At 39.9% G+C, this 15873-nt stretch overlaps 1 protein-coding gene across 3 annotated transcripts in view; it reads left to right on the top strand.

Moving 5' to 3' along the window:
* SMAP1 (small ArfGAP 1) overlaps positions 1–15873 on the top strand; it is a 181347-nt gene that overhangs the window by 54022 nt on the left and 111452 nt on the right. For all 3 annotated transcript variants that reach the window (XM_068983388.1, XM_068983387.1, XM_068983386.1), the window contains exon 2: positions 3791–3924. In XM_068983388.1, the coding sequence (XP_068839489.1) occupies positions 3791–3924 (134 nt within the window). The remainder of the gene's footprint in view (positions 1–3790; positions 3925–15873) is intronic.

Raw genomic sequence — 15873 nt, 5'->3', positions numbered from 1 at the left:
CGTAGCCTGGGGAGGCAGCTGTGGCTGGAGGGGTCAGCAAAGTTGCCCAGAGCAGGTGGCATGTGATGGAGCGAGCTTGGCACCTCACGGCCTGCAGGAAGCATTGGGGCAACGTGTGCAAAAGCAGGGAAGGCCAGGTCCACTTGGACGAGGACTAAGGTCTTCTCCGTGGGGGCCAGGGTCGGCCCCTCCGTTGCCGCCTGAGGCCTTTATTACATGGCTCCTCTGTCAGCTCCTGAAAGGTCCCCAGTTCTCTGACGCCCTGCCCTCTGCTCTGCCAGACTCCCCTGACCACCCTCACCTTATTCAGCCTTTGCTGAGATGTGTCCTGGTGTACTCTGTGTCAGGGGCTCCGGCCAGCATGTAAGCTTCGTTTCAAGATTGGCCCCCTCTGTGAGACCTGCTTGCCTTCCCATGGGCTTGTCTCCTTGCCCCTGAAGAATGCCGGAGTGTGTAGCCCCTTCTCCAGGGGATCTTCCCGACCCAGGGATCGAACCTGGGTTTCCTGCGTTGCCGGCAGATTCTTTACCATCTGAGCCACCAGGGAAGCCTTTATATATATATCACCTTGTGCTAAAATGTCCCATTTAACCAGGTTGATATGTGCAGTCTGTTCATTTTCATTGTTGTATAATTTTCTGTGGTATGGAGATAATCGTACTGGTGAACATTGAAGTTGTCAATCTTTTTGCAAATCATGCCACTGTAAATATTCTGGTTACACAGCTTCTTGAGTATATTTGTGAGTTTCTTTGTAGTGTTTTTCAGCCTTGCTTGACTCTGACCCAGAGAAACAGCATTTTATAATATGACCTGATTTTTGTGTGTATGTGTGTCTGTACATATATATGTATATTACTGATTTTTTAAAAGTTTTAACAAAGTTATATTTACTCTTCATCTGATGCACTTACACCATTTTCCTTCTAAAAATAAATTCTGGTTGAGATTAAATTAATGAGTTGTGACCTACTGTTTAAAATGTTGCTGACGGGTGTGTTGTGTATGTGTGAATGTATGTGCATAGACATGTCATATTGTTTAAGATAAACATACGTATAAATTGAGAAACGTGTAAGCACATGTGTATGTGTTTTGTGTGTGTACGAGTAGAGTAGATTGTTGGTGGAAGGGTTTATTCTCTAGAACTGGACTAGATTTCACCAATTTTTTTAAAAATGGTTGCATCTATTTAAATTCGTATTGTCTCTTGAGTGTGAGAACTTAGCCTTTTATCATTGTGTCAGTGGTCTTATAAAGCATTTAGTTGGCACAGAACTGGTAAGTACTCAATGAATTTGTTGTTGTTCAGTCGATAAGTTGTGTCCGACTCTTTGTGACCCAATGGACTGTAGCCCTCCAGGCACCTCTGTCCATGAGGATTTCCAGGCAAAAATACTGGAGTGGGTTGCCATTTCCTTCTCTGGGGGCATCTTCCCAACCCAGGGATTGAACCTGCACCTCCTGCATTGGCAGGTGGATTCTTCACCACTAAGCCAGCAGGGAAGCCTGTTTGGTGAATGAGAAGAAGGGTTTCATATTGATAATTGAATGACTGCCATGTTAAGCAACCACTATTTTATCAAGGCAATTTTAGGTAAATTTACAGGGCTAATTTTATAGAGTGCATATTCCATTTGTAACTTTGGTTAGACTTTTAAAGTATTTTTAGGAGTTCTTGATTATATTGTTCAGTTATGATAGTTTATGTTCTAAAGAAAGGTACATTGACAGAATTACATTATTATTTCAATATGTAAAAAATGATTGGGGCTAAAGTTTCCCATAAATGATAACCAAGGTTTTTTTTTCTTCCTTGTAGGAATCAATAAAATGACTTTTATACCCTTAATAAGATTTAAATACCATTTAACATTTAATTATATCTAGCTTTTGCTCAATAGTAATATAGCCTTTTTTTCATATTGCTGCTAGCATTATCCTTGCATAAGGCTTTTATGCCTTTCAATCCCTTTCTTATCTTTCGTTATAAAAATGCACCACTGTATTGGGTGCTGCAGTTTTGTGCCCGCGTGGAGAGTTGCATTGTGTTATGCAAGTTCTTTCAGTCACAGCATCCACATTAGGGAATCGTGTAAAGGTTTCCATTTGTATTTGGCTGAAGTTCTGGCAGATTATTTCCAGGGAAATCATTCTATTTTCACAAAAATGAAGGCCTTCTTGGAGTGTGTTGAAGATTTCTGTTTTCTCATCATGCTCTGGACCCACTGCCCTTATAGGAGTTACTTTGAGGAAAGTTAAGATACAGTTGTTTTACAGACCAATCTAGGAACTTCTCTAGAGGAAAAAGTGTTATATTTTGATCATCAGAATTTCTTAACATGGCAGTAACTTGCGTTAAGTAGTGCTTTAAAACTTTAAAAATATTTTCCGTAAACATCTCACCTAAGTATTGAGGACAGCCATTCTAACTCCTTTCAACAGATGAGAAACTTAAGCTCTGTTACTAGGTCCAGTGTAATTTATGCAGCTCAGAAGTGGCTCAGTACATGAACAGCAGTGGTCTTTTGACCGCTAACTCATTTTGACACGGTTGGTAGTCAGATAGAGTCTTAAATAGAGCATGTCCCAGATGTTTGTCTGTTTTACATAACCTCTCTCCTAAGGAATTTTTGGAGAATGTGTTTAGTATTAACTACATTGAAATTTTTAGCCTCGATGTTATTTTGTAGATTCTCATCTTTAGATAAAAAGTATGTACTTAAACAGAAAAAAACCTAAATTAAAAAAAAACTTGATTTTTATTAATCTCTTACTGTATTTTTCATAATCAAGTCATTTAGAGAAATCTTATATATGGGCTTCTGAATATTTGATATAATTTCCAGATATTACTTTTATTTTCCATTTTACTTTAATTGTATGAGCAATATGTGAAGATAATCATAAGATTTAAAATTATCAAGTAGTACAGTCAAAGGTACGAAGAATAGTACAGCTAAGGCTTGTATCTTACATATTTAGGTGAGTTTCTCTATGGTGTTTGAATCAGTTTTTTGACCCAAAGACTTAACATTTTGTAACACACCTCAGTTCATCTGTAACTTCTTAATCTCAGGGTTATATCTGAGATTTATTCATGTTGATAAAAGGCTTCTTGAGGCAGTCCTCTTTTAGTCTTATAATTATTAATGGTATTAATTGATAAAAATGTTCCCCTCCTCAAGGTGTTGATTGCAAAGTAGAAGTTATTATATATAGTTTTAAAGGGCATTTTCCCGCAGTTACCAGTGAGAGAGTACATATCTTTATGCGTTTGTTGGCCATACATTTCTTATTTTGTAGATTACCCATTTGTATCTTTTTTGTCCATTTTTCTATTTAGGTTCATTGTCTGTTTTTTTAGTAATTTCTGTTTCATTTTAAAAAACCTCTTTGATTTTTACTTGTTGGTAGTCTTTTTAAACAATACCCTACACATTTAATAAAGGTCTTAACTTTACTGTGGGCTGTTACTACTCCTGAATCAAATATGCTAGTGAAAAAACTGTTCACATAAAGTAGTTTTAAATTCTTAGATTATAGGGGAAGTTCCTAGGAAGGCAAAATTAGCAAACTGATTAAAGTTCTTGAAGGTTGATTTATAGCCTTTTAGCACAACCAAGACAAGTCTTCTTAGCAAGCTGCTGCTGTGCCATTTGAAAATTTGAGCCTGTGAATTCTGTAACGCAACATTATGATTGTATAAAGAACCAGAATGCTTCTTATATGCTGTTATATTTTTTTAGTTTTTAATGCTAGCTTTTCTTTGTTTCTTCTCTGCAATCAGGTCCTCGATGGGCTTCCTGGAATATTGGTGTGTTTATTTGCATCAGATGTGCTGGCATCCATAGGAATCTTGGGGTTCATATATCCAGGGTCAAGTCAGTCAACCTAGACCAGTGGACACCAGAACAGATCCAGGTAAACATTCCCCTACAGAGAAATTATTTTAAATGGATTAAAGAGCTTTAATCCTTTTTGCATCTAAGGATTAACATCGTAAAGTAGTATAATGAAACATGGTATATGCCACATACAAAATTTGAGCATTAACTTGAACTGTCAGTTCACAGATGTTTATTTTTTCTTGGTTCTGTAGTAAAGTCAATTTTTAATGTAGTTTTATCTAAAATGTTGCTTTTGAAGTATTTAAAAAATAAATTCTTTTCTTGTGCTGATGAGATTTGCGGGTATAATTCCGTAGTCTGTTTTGCTTTGCAGTCAGTAGAGGGCGCCTAAGTAAAGACGAAGAGCAAACCGCCTCTGTCTGCTGCGCTGACGGGAAGGAAAGGCTTCCTTCCGTGCAGGAGTGGGCGTTCTCCACTCTCAGACAAGTCATAGGAGCTGGAAGACAGCCCATTTAGCCAGTGTTCTTCTCGGGACTGGACTTGTTTGGAGCGGTTTAGTTTTTTAGAGATAAATTTACACTTTTAAGGGCTTGCCATTTGTCTAGTGACAGTATTAAATTTTCAAAATCATACTTTCTAATCCTTAAGGTTAATTGCTAATGTAAAAATGATTATTTCTACTGGTTATATTTATAGTTCACAGTGAAATTTCATGTCTTTTTCTTATGCCCTTTTCAAATTACTTATAGTCAGCATGAAATCTAACTTTACAAGAGTATGTAGTTGAACCTCAGTGATATACACATATAGCTCACAATCATAAAACAAATATAACATACAAATTGACATGGATATGTGAAGTAAGGGTAGAAATTACAGAATAGAATGCTGGGAGAGAGTGATCATTAAAAATGGTACATAGACTTGGTTAAAGAAAGTACAGCTTCTATACTGAAGACATTTATACCAAAGTAAATACTAGATGTAGCAAAAATTTTGATATTAAAAAACTAAATCTCAAAAATACTCAAAGGAAAAAAATAGGATAGAGATCTTCAGGCCATAAAGTCAAGCATAATTAATTAGTTTAGTCTTAGGTTAGTTTTTTAACTTTTTGTTGGCTAGAATTTAAAAGGAAATACGCAACTGTCTTTTCGAGATCCTTGAGAAAATTTACTTAAGGAAGCAGAGCTTTTTGAACATTTTGTTTTAAGGCAGTGTTCTTAGTAACATCTCTGTAGTAACTATGGTAACAGATTTTCATGAGATTGTTTCTTAAGTTGTCATCAAGAGAACATGAAGTGTAGCTTGAAAATGTCACTTGAGTTTGTAATGGTTGTGAAGATACAGAACACTCAAGACCAAATGTGTTGCCTTTTTAATGGTTCATTTCAAATCAAGGAGAAAACATGGAATACCCAGACAATTAAATTCTCCAGAAATATTATTTTTCTCAACTAGGCTGTTGAAAGGAGCTGAGTAGCAGGTTCTTTGAGGTGGACAGCTGTTCTTCTCTAGTAGTTTAGGGCATAACTTCCCAATCAGAGCACTATAGTTTACTGGTTTTCTGGGGGATTGGTTATAAAGCAAGATACTGTTTATTAAATATGTAAGGATCTTGAAAGCAATTACTAAGTAGTGTACAGTCTTTGAAGTTCTGTTTGAACACTTATTTGTATGTCAACTTCTTAAAATAAGAATTACTATTTTTGAATGCCAGACTTTTGACGAGTACTTCTCACAGGGATGTGCTGTGTGTCTTCATAAGCCTCAGGGCGCCTCCTGCAGTTGAGGAGAGTGAGGTTAGAGTGCATGCCTGCGAAATCAAGTTGAGAAGACAGTGAGGCTCACTTTAAAGAAAAGAAGGGTGGGTCAGCCTAGTCACAAGGACAGGTGAGCCCGCCGGTGTTCTTGTGTGGGCCATGTCAGTGCTTGCAGGCAGAGCCAGAGTTGTTCTTTAAAATCAGTTCTGGACTGCTGAGTACTGAAAAAGAGACAGTGGTTGGCAAAGACCCCGAGGCTCCATACTGAGGAGCACAAGCTTTGTTTGGGCAGCTGGTTCCCGAGAGGCAGTAGAACAGGGTGGCTGAGAAAGCTGTCTGTGGAGTCGGCCTCCAGGGTAGCGCGGGTGGTCCTGGCAGGGCGCCTTGCCTTGGGTGCCGCGGTGCCCGTGTCTGAGGGGCGGCGGCCCCAGTGCCCTCCGGGGCGGCTGTGCGGTAATACGGGTAATACGGGCACAGCGTTCTAACACTAGTGGGCTCACTGGGTGTTGAAGTACAGTTGATTTACGGTATTGTGCTCTTTTCAGACTGGCACATCGTGAACACTCCGGCACGCTGGCTTGTCAGTTGCTAGGGGGATTGGTCTGTTTTGTTCGCTGTGCAAGATCCTCAGTATTGCTGCTTTGAGGATCTTCCCAGTCTCTTTTTTTTCCTTTGGCCTCTGCCCTGTGGCCTGTGGGATCTTAATCCAACTTTGGCTTTTATATTTTACTTAAAAAAAAAAAGTGTATTAAAAATGAGGTATAATTACAGAGCAAATACAGGTAAAAGTGAGTTTTATGTACCTTGGGAAAGGTCTGTACAGTTGTTTACCCGTGTCCTTGGGGAACTGGTCCAGGACCCGTTCACATGCTGAAATCTGTGGATTCTCAAGCCCTTCACCTAAAATGGTGGAGTTTGAGGCTATGATATTGTATACGCACCACATATATAGTGTCTGGGAGTCAGTTTTCAGGGCATCTGTCAGAGCTGTGTTAGAATTGCTGTCTGCTTCCTTTTAAAAGAAAATAATTTATCTACCAAAGCTTATTAGTATGGAAATAGTTATTATTCACCTTAAATTATAATAAAAAATTGTTTTGAATGGTGGTTCATAGATGAAATGTCTTTGATCTTGGGTTTATTGTTGGGTACTTCTCAAAGTTTTGGAAAGGATCAATGTGTTATAAAATAAAAGCCATCGTATTTATAAAAGTATTATTTTTAGTTTTGTACTGGTTCATTAATCCCAAGTCTTGATTACCTTTTCCCCTCACTGTTTAAAAATTCTTAATTATTCATTTTTCATTGTCTGTATTGAAGGAATTAAAATGAAGACTACACTAAACAGCAAGGCCCTAGTGTAACACTATACTCAATATCCTATAAGAAACCACAATGGAAAAGAATATGAAAAATAATATATATATATGTGTGTATGTGTATAACTGAATCACTCACTTTGCTGTGTACCAGAAAATAACATTGTAAATCAACTGTACTTTCATTAAAAAATACAATTAAAAAAAAAGAAATGAGGATTAGAAAAGAATAAAGTTTCTTGGCTCACTTTGTAGAGAATTGTGTAAATAGTGCTGCCTAATAAAACATCCTAGTGAGACTTTGTCCACAATGGAAAGTATACTCCATGCATTTGGTGTTTTTATTGGTAACTTTAGACCACTTTCCATGGTCACTTTGGGACCACTTTTCGTGGTAACTTTTGGTAGCATTTTTCAGAGTTTATAATCTGTAAATGTTTTAGTAATATTCTCTCACATGATCTTTGTTTAGGACTTCCTGGTGACATTTGTTGATCAGGTGTCAGTATGTGGCATTTTGCAGGGTGGAGCACCAAGCACACACGACTGCAGCGTATTCATTCCAGTCTCCTTAGGCACGGTACGCCTGCCTTTAGCGCTCTGTAGGCACTTTCCTTCCATGTCTTTATACCTTGCCCCTTTGTGCTGTGGCTTTGACCACACTTTGGCCCAGAGGGAGAAGTCTTTGAACTGAGCTCTCCTCACATCATTGTTTACTCTTGCATCAGAAGAACAGAGGCTTTCCTCACTCTCGCTTTCTGTCCACCCTCCTCCGAGCATCTCTGCTATGACTTCAGGAGCTGGCTCTCTTGTTCTAGGGACAGAGTGGAAGAAGGTGGTGGTGCTGGTTTCTCGGCCTTTGTTTCCATTCTCAGCTTCCTTTCTGCTTTTCTACCTAATTAAAGAAGTTATATTCATTTGGAGGCATCTTTAATGCTTTCCTCCTCTTTGAAACCTGCTGTCTTGCCCCCTGCCTCCACAAAAGTTTGCCTTGTAGCCTTTGACCCTCGACAGACAGCCCTCAACCCCGCGATGCCGGTTCACTCACTTGTTCACCAGCGAGTGTTCACCGACTGTTCACAGTGCCAGCCACTGTCCTCCAGGGGCTCGCCCTGATCTTCTTGCAGCAGCTGGATTTCTTGAGCAGGGTCTCTCCCTGCTGTCTCACTCTTCTACCCGACTGGCCTCTGCTGACTCGCCTTTACTCCGCCGCTCTGCTGGGTCTGTGCTCACAAAGAGCGCAGTTAACGCTTGTGGCCATGTCCATGCCACCCAAGTGGTCCCTGCTTCCCTGACACGCCTCACGGCCTTCTTGAAGCTTTTTCTGTGTAAGAAAATCTAAAATTACTATCCCTCATCCTCTGTTTTGTTTCATTATTTAGTCGCTGTGTTTTTTTCTTTTTTTTTTTTAACTTTTTGTCTGCTTTTCCCTATGCAGTTTTGCCTTTAGCTTTTTTGCTCATTTGTCTTGCTCCAAGGGAAAACTCAGTTACTCTCATGGATTCAGTTGTTATTTTTCTGTGCAGATGATTTCCCCCTCTTTCTGGTAGTGACCTCTTTAAAGTATCAGTTCTTTTAAATTTTCTATTTGAAACCTTTGGCATTCATGAATTTATCACACCTTAAGAAACGTGCCTCTTGAGAAACCTATGTACAGGTCAGGAAGCAACAGTTAGAACTGGACACGAAACAACAGACTGGTTCCAGGTAGGAAAAGGAGTACGCCAAGGCTGTATATTGTCACCCTGCTTATTTAACTCATATGCAGAGTACATCACGAGAAACGCTGGACTGGAAGAAGCACAAACTGGAATCAAGATTCCAGGGAGAAATATCAATAACCTCAGATACACAGATGACACCACCCTTACGGCAGAAAGTGAAGAGGAACTAAAAAGCCTCTTGATAAAAATGAAAGAGGAGAGTGAAAAAGTTGGCTTAAAGCTCAACATTCAGAAAACGAAGATCATGGCATCCGGTCCCATCACTTCCTGGGAAATAGATGGGGAAACAGTGGAAACAGTGTCAGACTTTATTTTTTGGGGCTCCAAAATCACTGCAGATGGTGATTGCAGCCATGAAATTAAAAGACGCTTGCTCCTTGGAAGAAAAGTTATGCCAACCTAGATAGCATATTAAAAAGCAGAGATATTACTTTGCCAACAAAGGTCCATCTAGTCAAGGCTATGGTTTTTCTAGTGGTCAAGTATGGATGTGAGAGTTAGACTGTGAAGAAAGCTGAGCGCCGAAGAATTGATGCTTTTGAACAGTGGTGTTGGAGAAGACTCTTGAGAGTCCCTTGGACTGCAAGGAGATCCAACCAGTCCATTCTGAAGGAGATCAGCCCTGGGATTTCTTTGGAAGGAATGATGCTAAAGCTGAAACTCCAGTACTTTGGCCACCTCATGCGAAGAGTTGACTCATTGGAAAAGACTCTGATGCTGAGAGGGATTGGGGGCAGGAGGAGAAGGGGACGACCGAGGATGAGATGGCTGGATGGCATCACTGACTCGATGGACATGAGTCTGAGTGAACTCTGGGAGTTGGTGATGGACAGGGAGGCCTGGCGTGCTGTGAATCATGGGGTCGCAAAGAGTCGGACACGACTGAGCGACTGAACTGAACTGAACTGAAGAAACCTTGGATATCCTTCAGTTTAGCTTCAGTTCAGTCGCTCAGTCGTGTCCCACTCTTTGCGACCCCATCGACTGCAGCACACCAGGCCTCCCTGTCCATAACCAACTCCCAGAGCCTGCTCAAACTCATGTCCATCGAGTCAGTGATGCCGTCCAGCTGTCTCTGCCTCTGTCATCCCCTTCTGCCTTCAGTCTATCCCAGCATCAGAATCTTTTCCAATGTGAATATCCTTAGCATGGTAATTGGTAATTTTCCCAAGTATGTTAGGTGAGGCTGGAGTTAGCCCTATCGGTTGATTCCATGACACTGGAATTTCAGCATGGGCATACATTATCTATTCATATTTGTGTTTCAAGAACTCTTGTGAAATAATAAAAAATCTTGTTGCTTTGTGAAAAATGCTTTTCATAAAACAAAGAAAGCCAACTGCTAATACTATGATAGACTTTAAGAGAAAGGAATAGATACAACTAGGTACGCAGTTTTTTTTTGCTAGATAACATGATACATTTGAGTAGAATAAAGAGCAGAATATCATTAACTGTTGTTCTTTAACAGTATCAGTGAAGCCTAGGTGTTTTATACAGAAACGGGAAAAAAGGATTTATTAAACTGTTTCAGTGTTTCAGTATGGGAAACTTTGGCCACAGTCATAGGAATTAATGTGTGCACTTAGAAGTGTTGAGATTGGTAGATGTCTGTTTACCTGTTGCGTGATACATCTAAAATTTAAAGTCATCTGGTTGTCTCGACTGGCTTTCTTTCCTGTGCCTTTTTTTCCCATCAGTTCTTAATTTTTTCATTGCTTCTGTTGCTTTCCATTTTTTGTCCTTTTCTCCCTATGTTCCTTTATACTTGTAAAGTTCCAAAAATATAGCCGCCATAGGAAGTCTGACTTAAGCTAGTGTATATGGAGGTTCCAAGGTAATATATGCTGAAACTAGAAAGCAGTACTTTTCAGTGTTGAGACTGTTCCAAACTGAAATGAATTGCCTTTGGAGAACAGTGAGTTTGCCATCACTGGGATGATGTGTGCAGAGGCTGGACATGCACCTGAAGATGTAGGTGGGGTTCAAGCCTTGGATGGCAGGTGAGGAGCAGTCTCAGTGACTAAATTCTCTTCCATTTTTGAGATTCTTGGGTGGTATGCTCAAATCTTATTTGGTTGCCACAGAAGTTCAAAAATCATTTTCATTATATGGATTAGAATAAAAACAACATACCACAATTACAGATGTGATTCAGATTTTTCCAAGAGATTCAAATTTTTCCAAGAGTCAAATTCTACCCCAAAGGATAAGACTTTTCTGAAATCTCCCATAATTCAAAAGAATGTGACAAGATTCTTGGGTTAAATCAGAAAGATAGGTTCTAAAAGTGTTTTGGATAAACTTTTTTGCTCTTCTTATTTGCTTTCATAAGGAGAAAATCACCAGCTAAATGCATAAAGGTTTCTCTGATAACCTTGTCATTCCCAAAGAAACCTACAGTAAGGTAACTTGGTGCAGCCTTTAGTTTAATTTATGTCATAACATTAACCTGTTTGTCTTCATTTAAATTTTTGGTTTCTCTTAGAAAAGTATTTTCTCTAAGGAAGTGAAAATCATGGGTTTCTGTTGATCTTCATCAGTAAGCCTTACTGAGTTCTGTCAGGTCAGCTTGAATTCCTGATCTGGCCCAATCAGAGAGAGTAGGCAAAAGGGACTTGATAGTTACTTTCCCTACTTCTTTGTAGCTGGAAAAGCGACTGAAATGACAGGCACTTCTCATGCTGTGGTCATGTTGTGTGCATCTGCAGTGGTAAAATAGGTGTGTAAAAGACTTCAGAGGTGGGAGGTGATAGTGGCCAGGGGTCAAAGGGGCTAAGCGCACTGAAGAGGTTTTCTCTTCCTCGACTTTCTGACATAGTATGTTTTGGATGAAGTTATAATAAATTTTATTCCTGAAAGTGTATTGATTTTGTGAAATAAAATGACTTGCAGTTGATGAAACCAGTCTGCTCTGAGCTCCCTCTTCATTCTTTAATAAAATGGAAACCTGGAACTAGAGTATTGTGGACAGCTGAACCTTAAGTTTTACTTGAATCATGAGGTTGCACAGGTTGGTTTTACTGGGACAGAATCCAAGAATGTATCAGATCGATCCTTTCTCTGGGCCTGGTCTTAGCTGTTAGTGAGTAATTAAATTGTCAATGCATTGCAAAAAAAATGACATTATGACACCATTTTAAGTCTTTAAATGCAGGTGAAATCAGTTATTACGTTTTCCTGGGAGCTCTGCAGGGGAGAAAGATGCATTAAATAAGACATTATTAACACTAATTGTACCTGTTTTGTTTTTTAGTAAGGCTATCAGAAAATGTAAAACCCTGCCCTGTAACTGCCTCATTTTCTGTTTCACAGTGGTGATTAGATGTGTTGTTTGCCTGCAGCTCTCTTTAGCTAGATGGTTGCGTGATCTGTCTTTTTTAGTACTTTTATGTTTGACCTGTCTCTTTCTTGAAACATAGGAGGTTTCTTTTAGACAGGAAATGCCTGTATGTGGTATGTTCTTCTAACATGTAGTTTCAAAATTTTTATTTCAGTGACATTCAAAAAAATTTTTTTATTCCAGTGACTTTTTAAAAATGAAGTTTTTAGTATCCTGTTTCCTTGTTTGAGTTTCCTGTGTCATTGACCCTCTTACCTGGATTTGGGTCTTCATTGCCTGACACTAATATTTGTCACTTTCTCTTAGATACTTTTCATTACTTTTTATTTCCGTTAAGTTTCTTTCCTTCTTCTTTTGCCTGTCCAGAGTTCTACCATTTGCTGTGTTTATTTGTTCTGATCATCTATTTAATTTCGTATCCACTTTTGAATTTTTAAAAAACCTCTAATTCTTTCCTGAGTTTTTCTTTTAATTCTGTGTGTTTCTGATTTCTGATTTAGTTGCTCTTTAATAACATCATGTGTCATTGGACCCATTTATATATTCTTTGTTAGCTTGTATTTATGGCTTTCAGTTTGTTCTGATTAGTAGTCTGTGGTTTTGATCTGTTTTCAGGGCATGTTTGTTCTTATGTGGCTTCACTGTTAGAGACATTGTTCCACATCTTATTCTCCTCTTCTGACAACTTTGTATGACATTTGACCTTGACTGTTTTCTGTTGATCGTTTTTATGTGACATTGGTTTTTCATTACCTTTAAAAGGAATTAATATTCAAAATAGCTTTTCTAACCACACAGACCTGTCTCTTCAGTTGTTTTCATGTGTTTAAAACATAAAATCACTTGTTTTCTCCCACTTTTATTGGAACTTTCTCCTCCTTTATCTCCTTGATTCCTGTCCTGCTCCATTTTGAATCGTTTCCCAGGAGTTTCTGTTCAGTGAAGGGCCCTTTCCTGACAGGGAGATTTGGTGGTTCTTGTGGGGTCTGTCCCGATTCCCAGCTTCTTGCACTTCCTTGCTGCTGGGGTGGGTGAAATCCCTCTCAGCTTCATGTGCCATCTTCCTCTCGGTTCACAGTAATTTCCAGTTTATATGTCTCCACTGTCTTAGTCTTCTGTTCTCAGACCCATTCAGCACCTCATTAGGTGTTGCCGGCACATCTGCTGGTCATTATGCCTCACCCCTACCTAATGGCATCTAGGATTTGTGTGTTTCTTCCATTACTGCCATGCCAAAGAATGCCAAAGAATGCTCAGACTACCACACAATTGCACTCATCTCACACGCTAGTAAAGTAATGCTCAAAATTCTCCAAGCCAGGCTTCAGCAGTACGTGAACCGTGAACTCCCTGATGTTCAAGCTGGTTTTAGAAAAGGCAGAGGAATGAGAGATCAAATTGCCAACATCCAATGGATCATGGAAAAAGCCAGAGAGTTCCAGAAAAACATCTATTTCTGCTTTATTGACTATGCCAAAGCCTTTGAATGTGTGGATCACAATAAACTGTGGAAAATTCTTTAAGAAATGGGCATACTCCTGACCTGTCCCTTGAGAAACCTATATGCAGGTCAGGAAGCAACAGTTAGAACTGGACATGGAACAACAGACTGGTTCCAAATAGGAAAAGGAGTACGTCAAGGCTGTATATTGTCACCCTGCTTATTTAACTCATATGCAGAGTACATCATGAGAAACGCTGGGCTGGAAGAAGCACAAGCTGGAATCAAGATTGCCGGGAGAAATATCAATAACCTCAGATATGCAGGTGATACCACCCTTATGGCAGAAAGTAAAGAGGAACCAAAAAGCCTCTTGATGAAAGTGAAAGAGGAGAGTGAAAAAGTTGGCTTAAAGCTCAACATTCAGAAAATGAAGATCATGGCATCCGGTCCCATCACTTCATGGGAAATAGATGGGGAAACAGTGGAAACTGGCTGACTTTATTTATTTGGGCTCCAAAATCACTGCAGATGGTGACTGCAGCCATGAAATTAAAAAATGCTTACTCCTTGGAAGGAAAGTTATGACCAACCTAGACACTCAAGTGAAGAAGAAGTGAAGTCGCTCAGTTGTGTCCAACTCTTTGCGACCCCATGGACACCAGGCTCCTCCGTCTGTGGGATTTTCTAGGCAAGAGTGCTGAAGTGGGTTGCCATTTCCTTCTCCAGGGAATCTTCCCGACCCAGGGATCGAACCTAGGTCTCCTGCATTGTAGACAGACGCTTTTCTGTCTGAGCCACCAGGGAAGTCCACCTAGACACTAGGCAGCATATTAAAAAGCAGAGACATTACTTTGCCAACAAAGGTCCGTCTAGTCAAGGCTGTGGTTTTTCCAGTGGTCATGTATGGATGTGAGAGTTGGACTGTGAAGAAAGCTGAGCACCAAAGAATTGATGCTTTTGAACTGTGGTGTTGAAGAAGACTCTTGAGAGTCCCTTGGACTGCAAGGAGATCCAACCAGTCCATTCTGAAGGAGATCAGTCCTGCGTGTTCATTGGAAGGACTGATGTTGAAGCTGAAGCTCCAATACTTTAGCCACCTGATGCGAAGAACTGACTCATTTGAAAAGACCCTGATGGTGGGAAAGATTGAGGGGAGGAGGAGAATGGGACGACAGAGAATGGGATGGTTGTATGGCATCACTGACTCGATGGACATGGGTTTCGGTGGACTCTGGGAGTTGGTGATGGACAGGGAGGCCTGGCGTGCTGTGGTTCATGGGGTCGCAAAGAGTCGGACACGACTGAGCTACTGAACCGAACTGAACTCCATTACTACATTTCACTGTAAATATTGTGCATGGGTTTTGGTTTCTTTAGTACTTCTTTCTGTGTTTTTTGGTAAGGAGCTTCTCTGAACTTCAAAAACCATCAGTGCTGTTAAAACATTCCCATGACAAGCAATATTTAATAGAGTAAAATTGCCATTAAAACAGTTAATTTGAAGCACTCCGTGATTTAACCACATTTCACCTGTGTGTGTTAGAACATTGTTTAACCTCTCAAAATTCTGTGTTTTGCTGTGCTTAGTTGCTCAGTTGTGTCTGACTCTTTGCGACCCTGTAGATAGTAGCCTGCCAGGCTCCTTTGTCCATGGGGATTCTCCAGTCAAGAATACTGGAGTGGGTTGCTATGCCCTCTTCTAGGGGATCTTCCCAACCAAGGATTGAACCCAAGTCTCCTGTATTTCAGGCAGATTCTTTACCATCTGAGCTGTAGAGAATCCCAAGAACATTGGAGTAAGTATCCTATCCTTTCTCCAGGAGATCTTTCTGACCGAGGAATTGAACCTGGGTCTCCTGCATTGCAGGCAGATTCTTTACCAGCTGAGCTACCAGGGAAGCCCCTCAAGGTTTTGACTCTTAGATAAATTTCCATAGTGTCGTATAGAATCAGACACATAAGAAGCTTTCAGTACACAATTCTTGGTACACAATTCCTGGGGTCAAGAGACCCCAAGTCAAACAACTTTTTTTCTTATTTTATTGGAGGAGTGCTCATTATAGTTCCATCAAGCTGATGAAATTTCTCAAACTGTGGCCTCATGTACATACTGAACTTTTTAAGTTGACTGAGATTCAACTTACACTGACTCCTTGCCGGGGTCATGATATGTGTCTGTGTCCTCAGAAGCAGAGCGAGGTGGCAGCACATTGCTGGGTGTGTCCTTTACCTGCAGGTGCAGAGGGAATAAATATGGCACTGTCTATAACAACATGTAATCTGTGAGATTCAGTGGAGGGTTTGCATTTTAAACAATCCATTGGAGGACATTTAAAAAAAATCCTTTTTTTGAATTTGAACGTGCAAGATTGTGATTTTCTGTTGATTTTCTTAATTGTTTTTGAGATTAAACTTTCAACAATATCAGT

Source organism: Capricornis sumatraensis, chromosome 11 (assembly GCF_032405125.1).
Source record: "Capricornis sumatraensis isolate serow.1 chromosome 11, serow.2, whole genome shotgun sequence".
Classification (NCBI taxonomy): domain Eukaryota; kingdom Metazoa; phylum Chordata; class Mammalia; order Artiodactyla; family Bovidae; genus Capricornis; species Capricornis sumatraensis.
The sequence above is the reverse complement of the archived record's forward strand: the minus strand, read 5'-3'. Positions and strand labels throughout refer to the sequence as shown.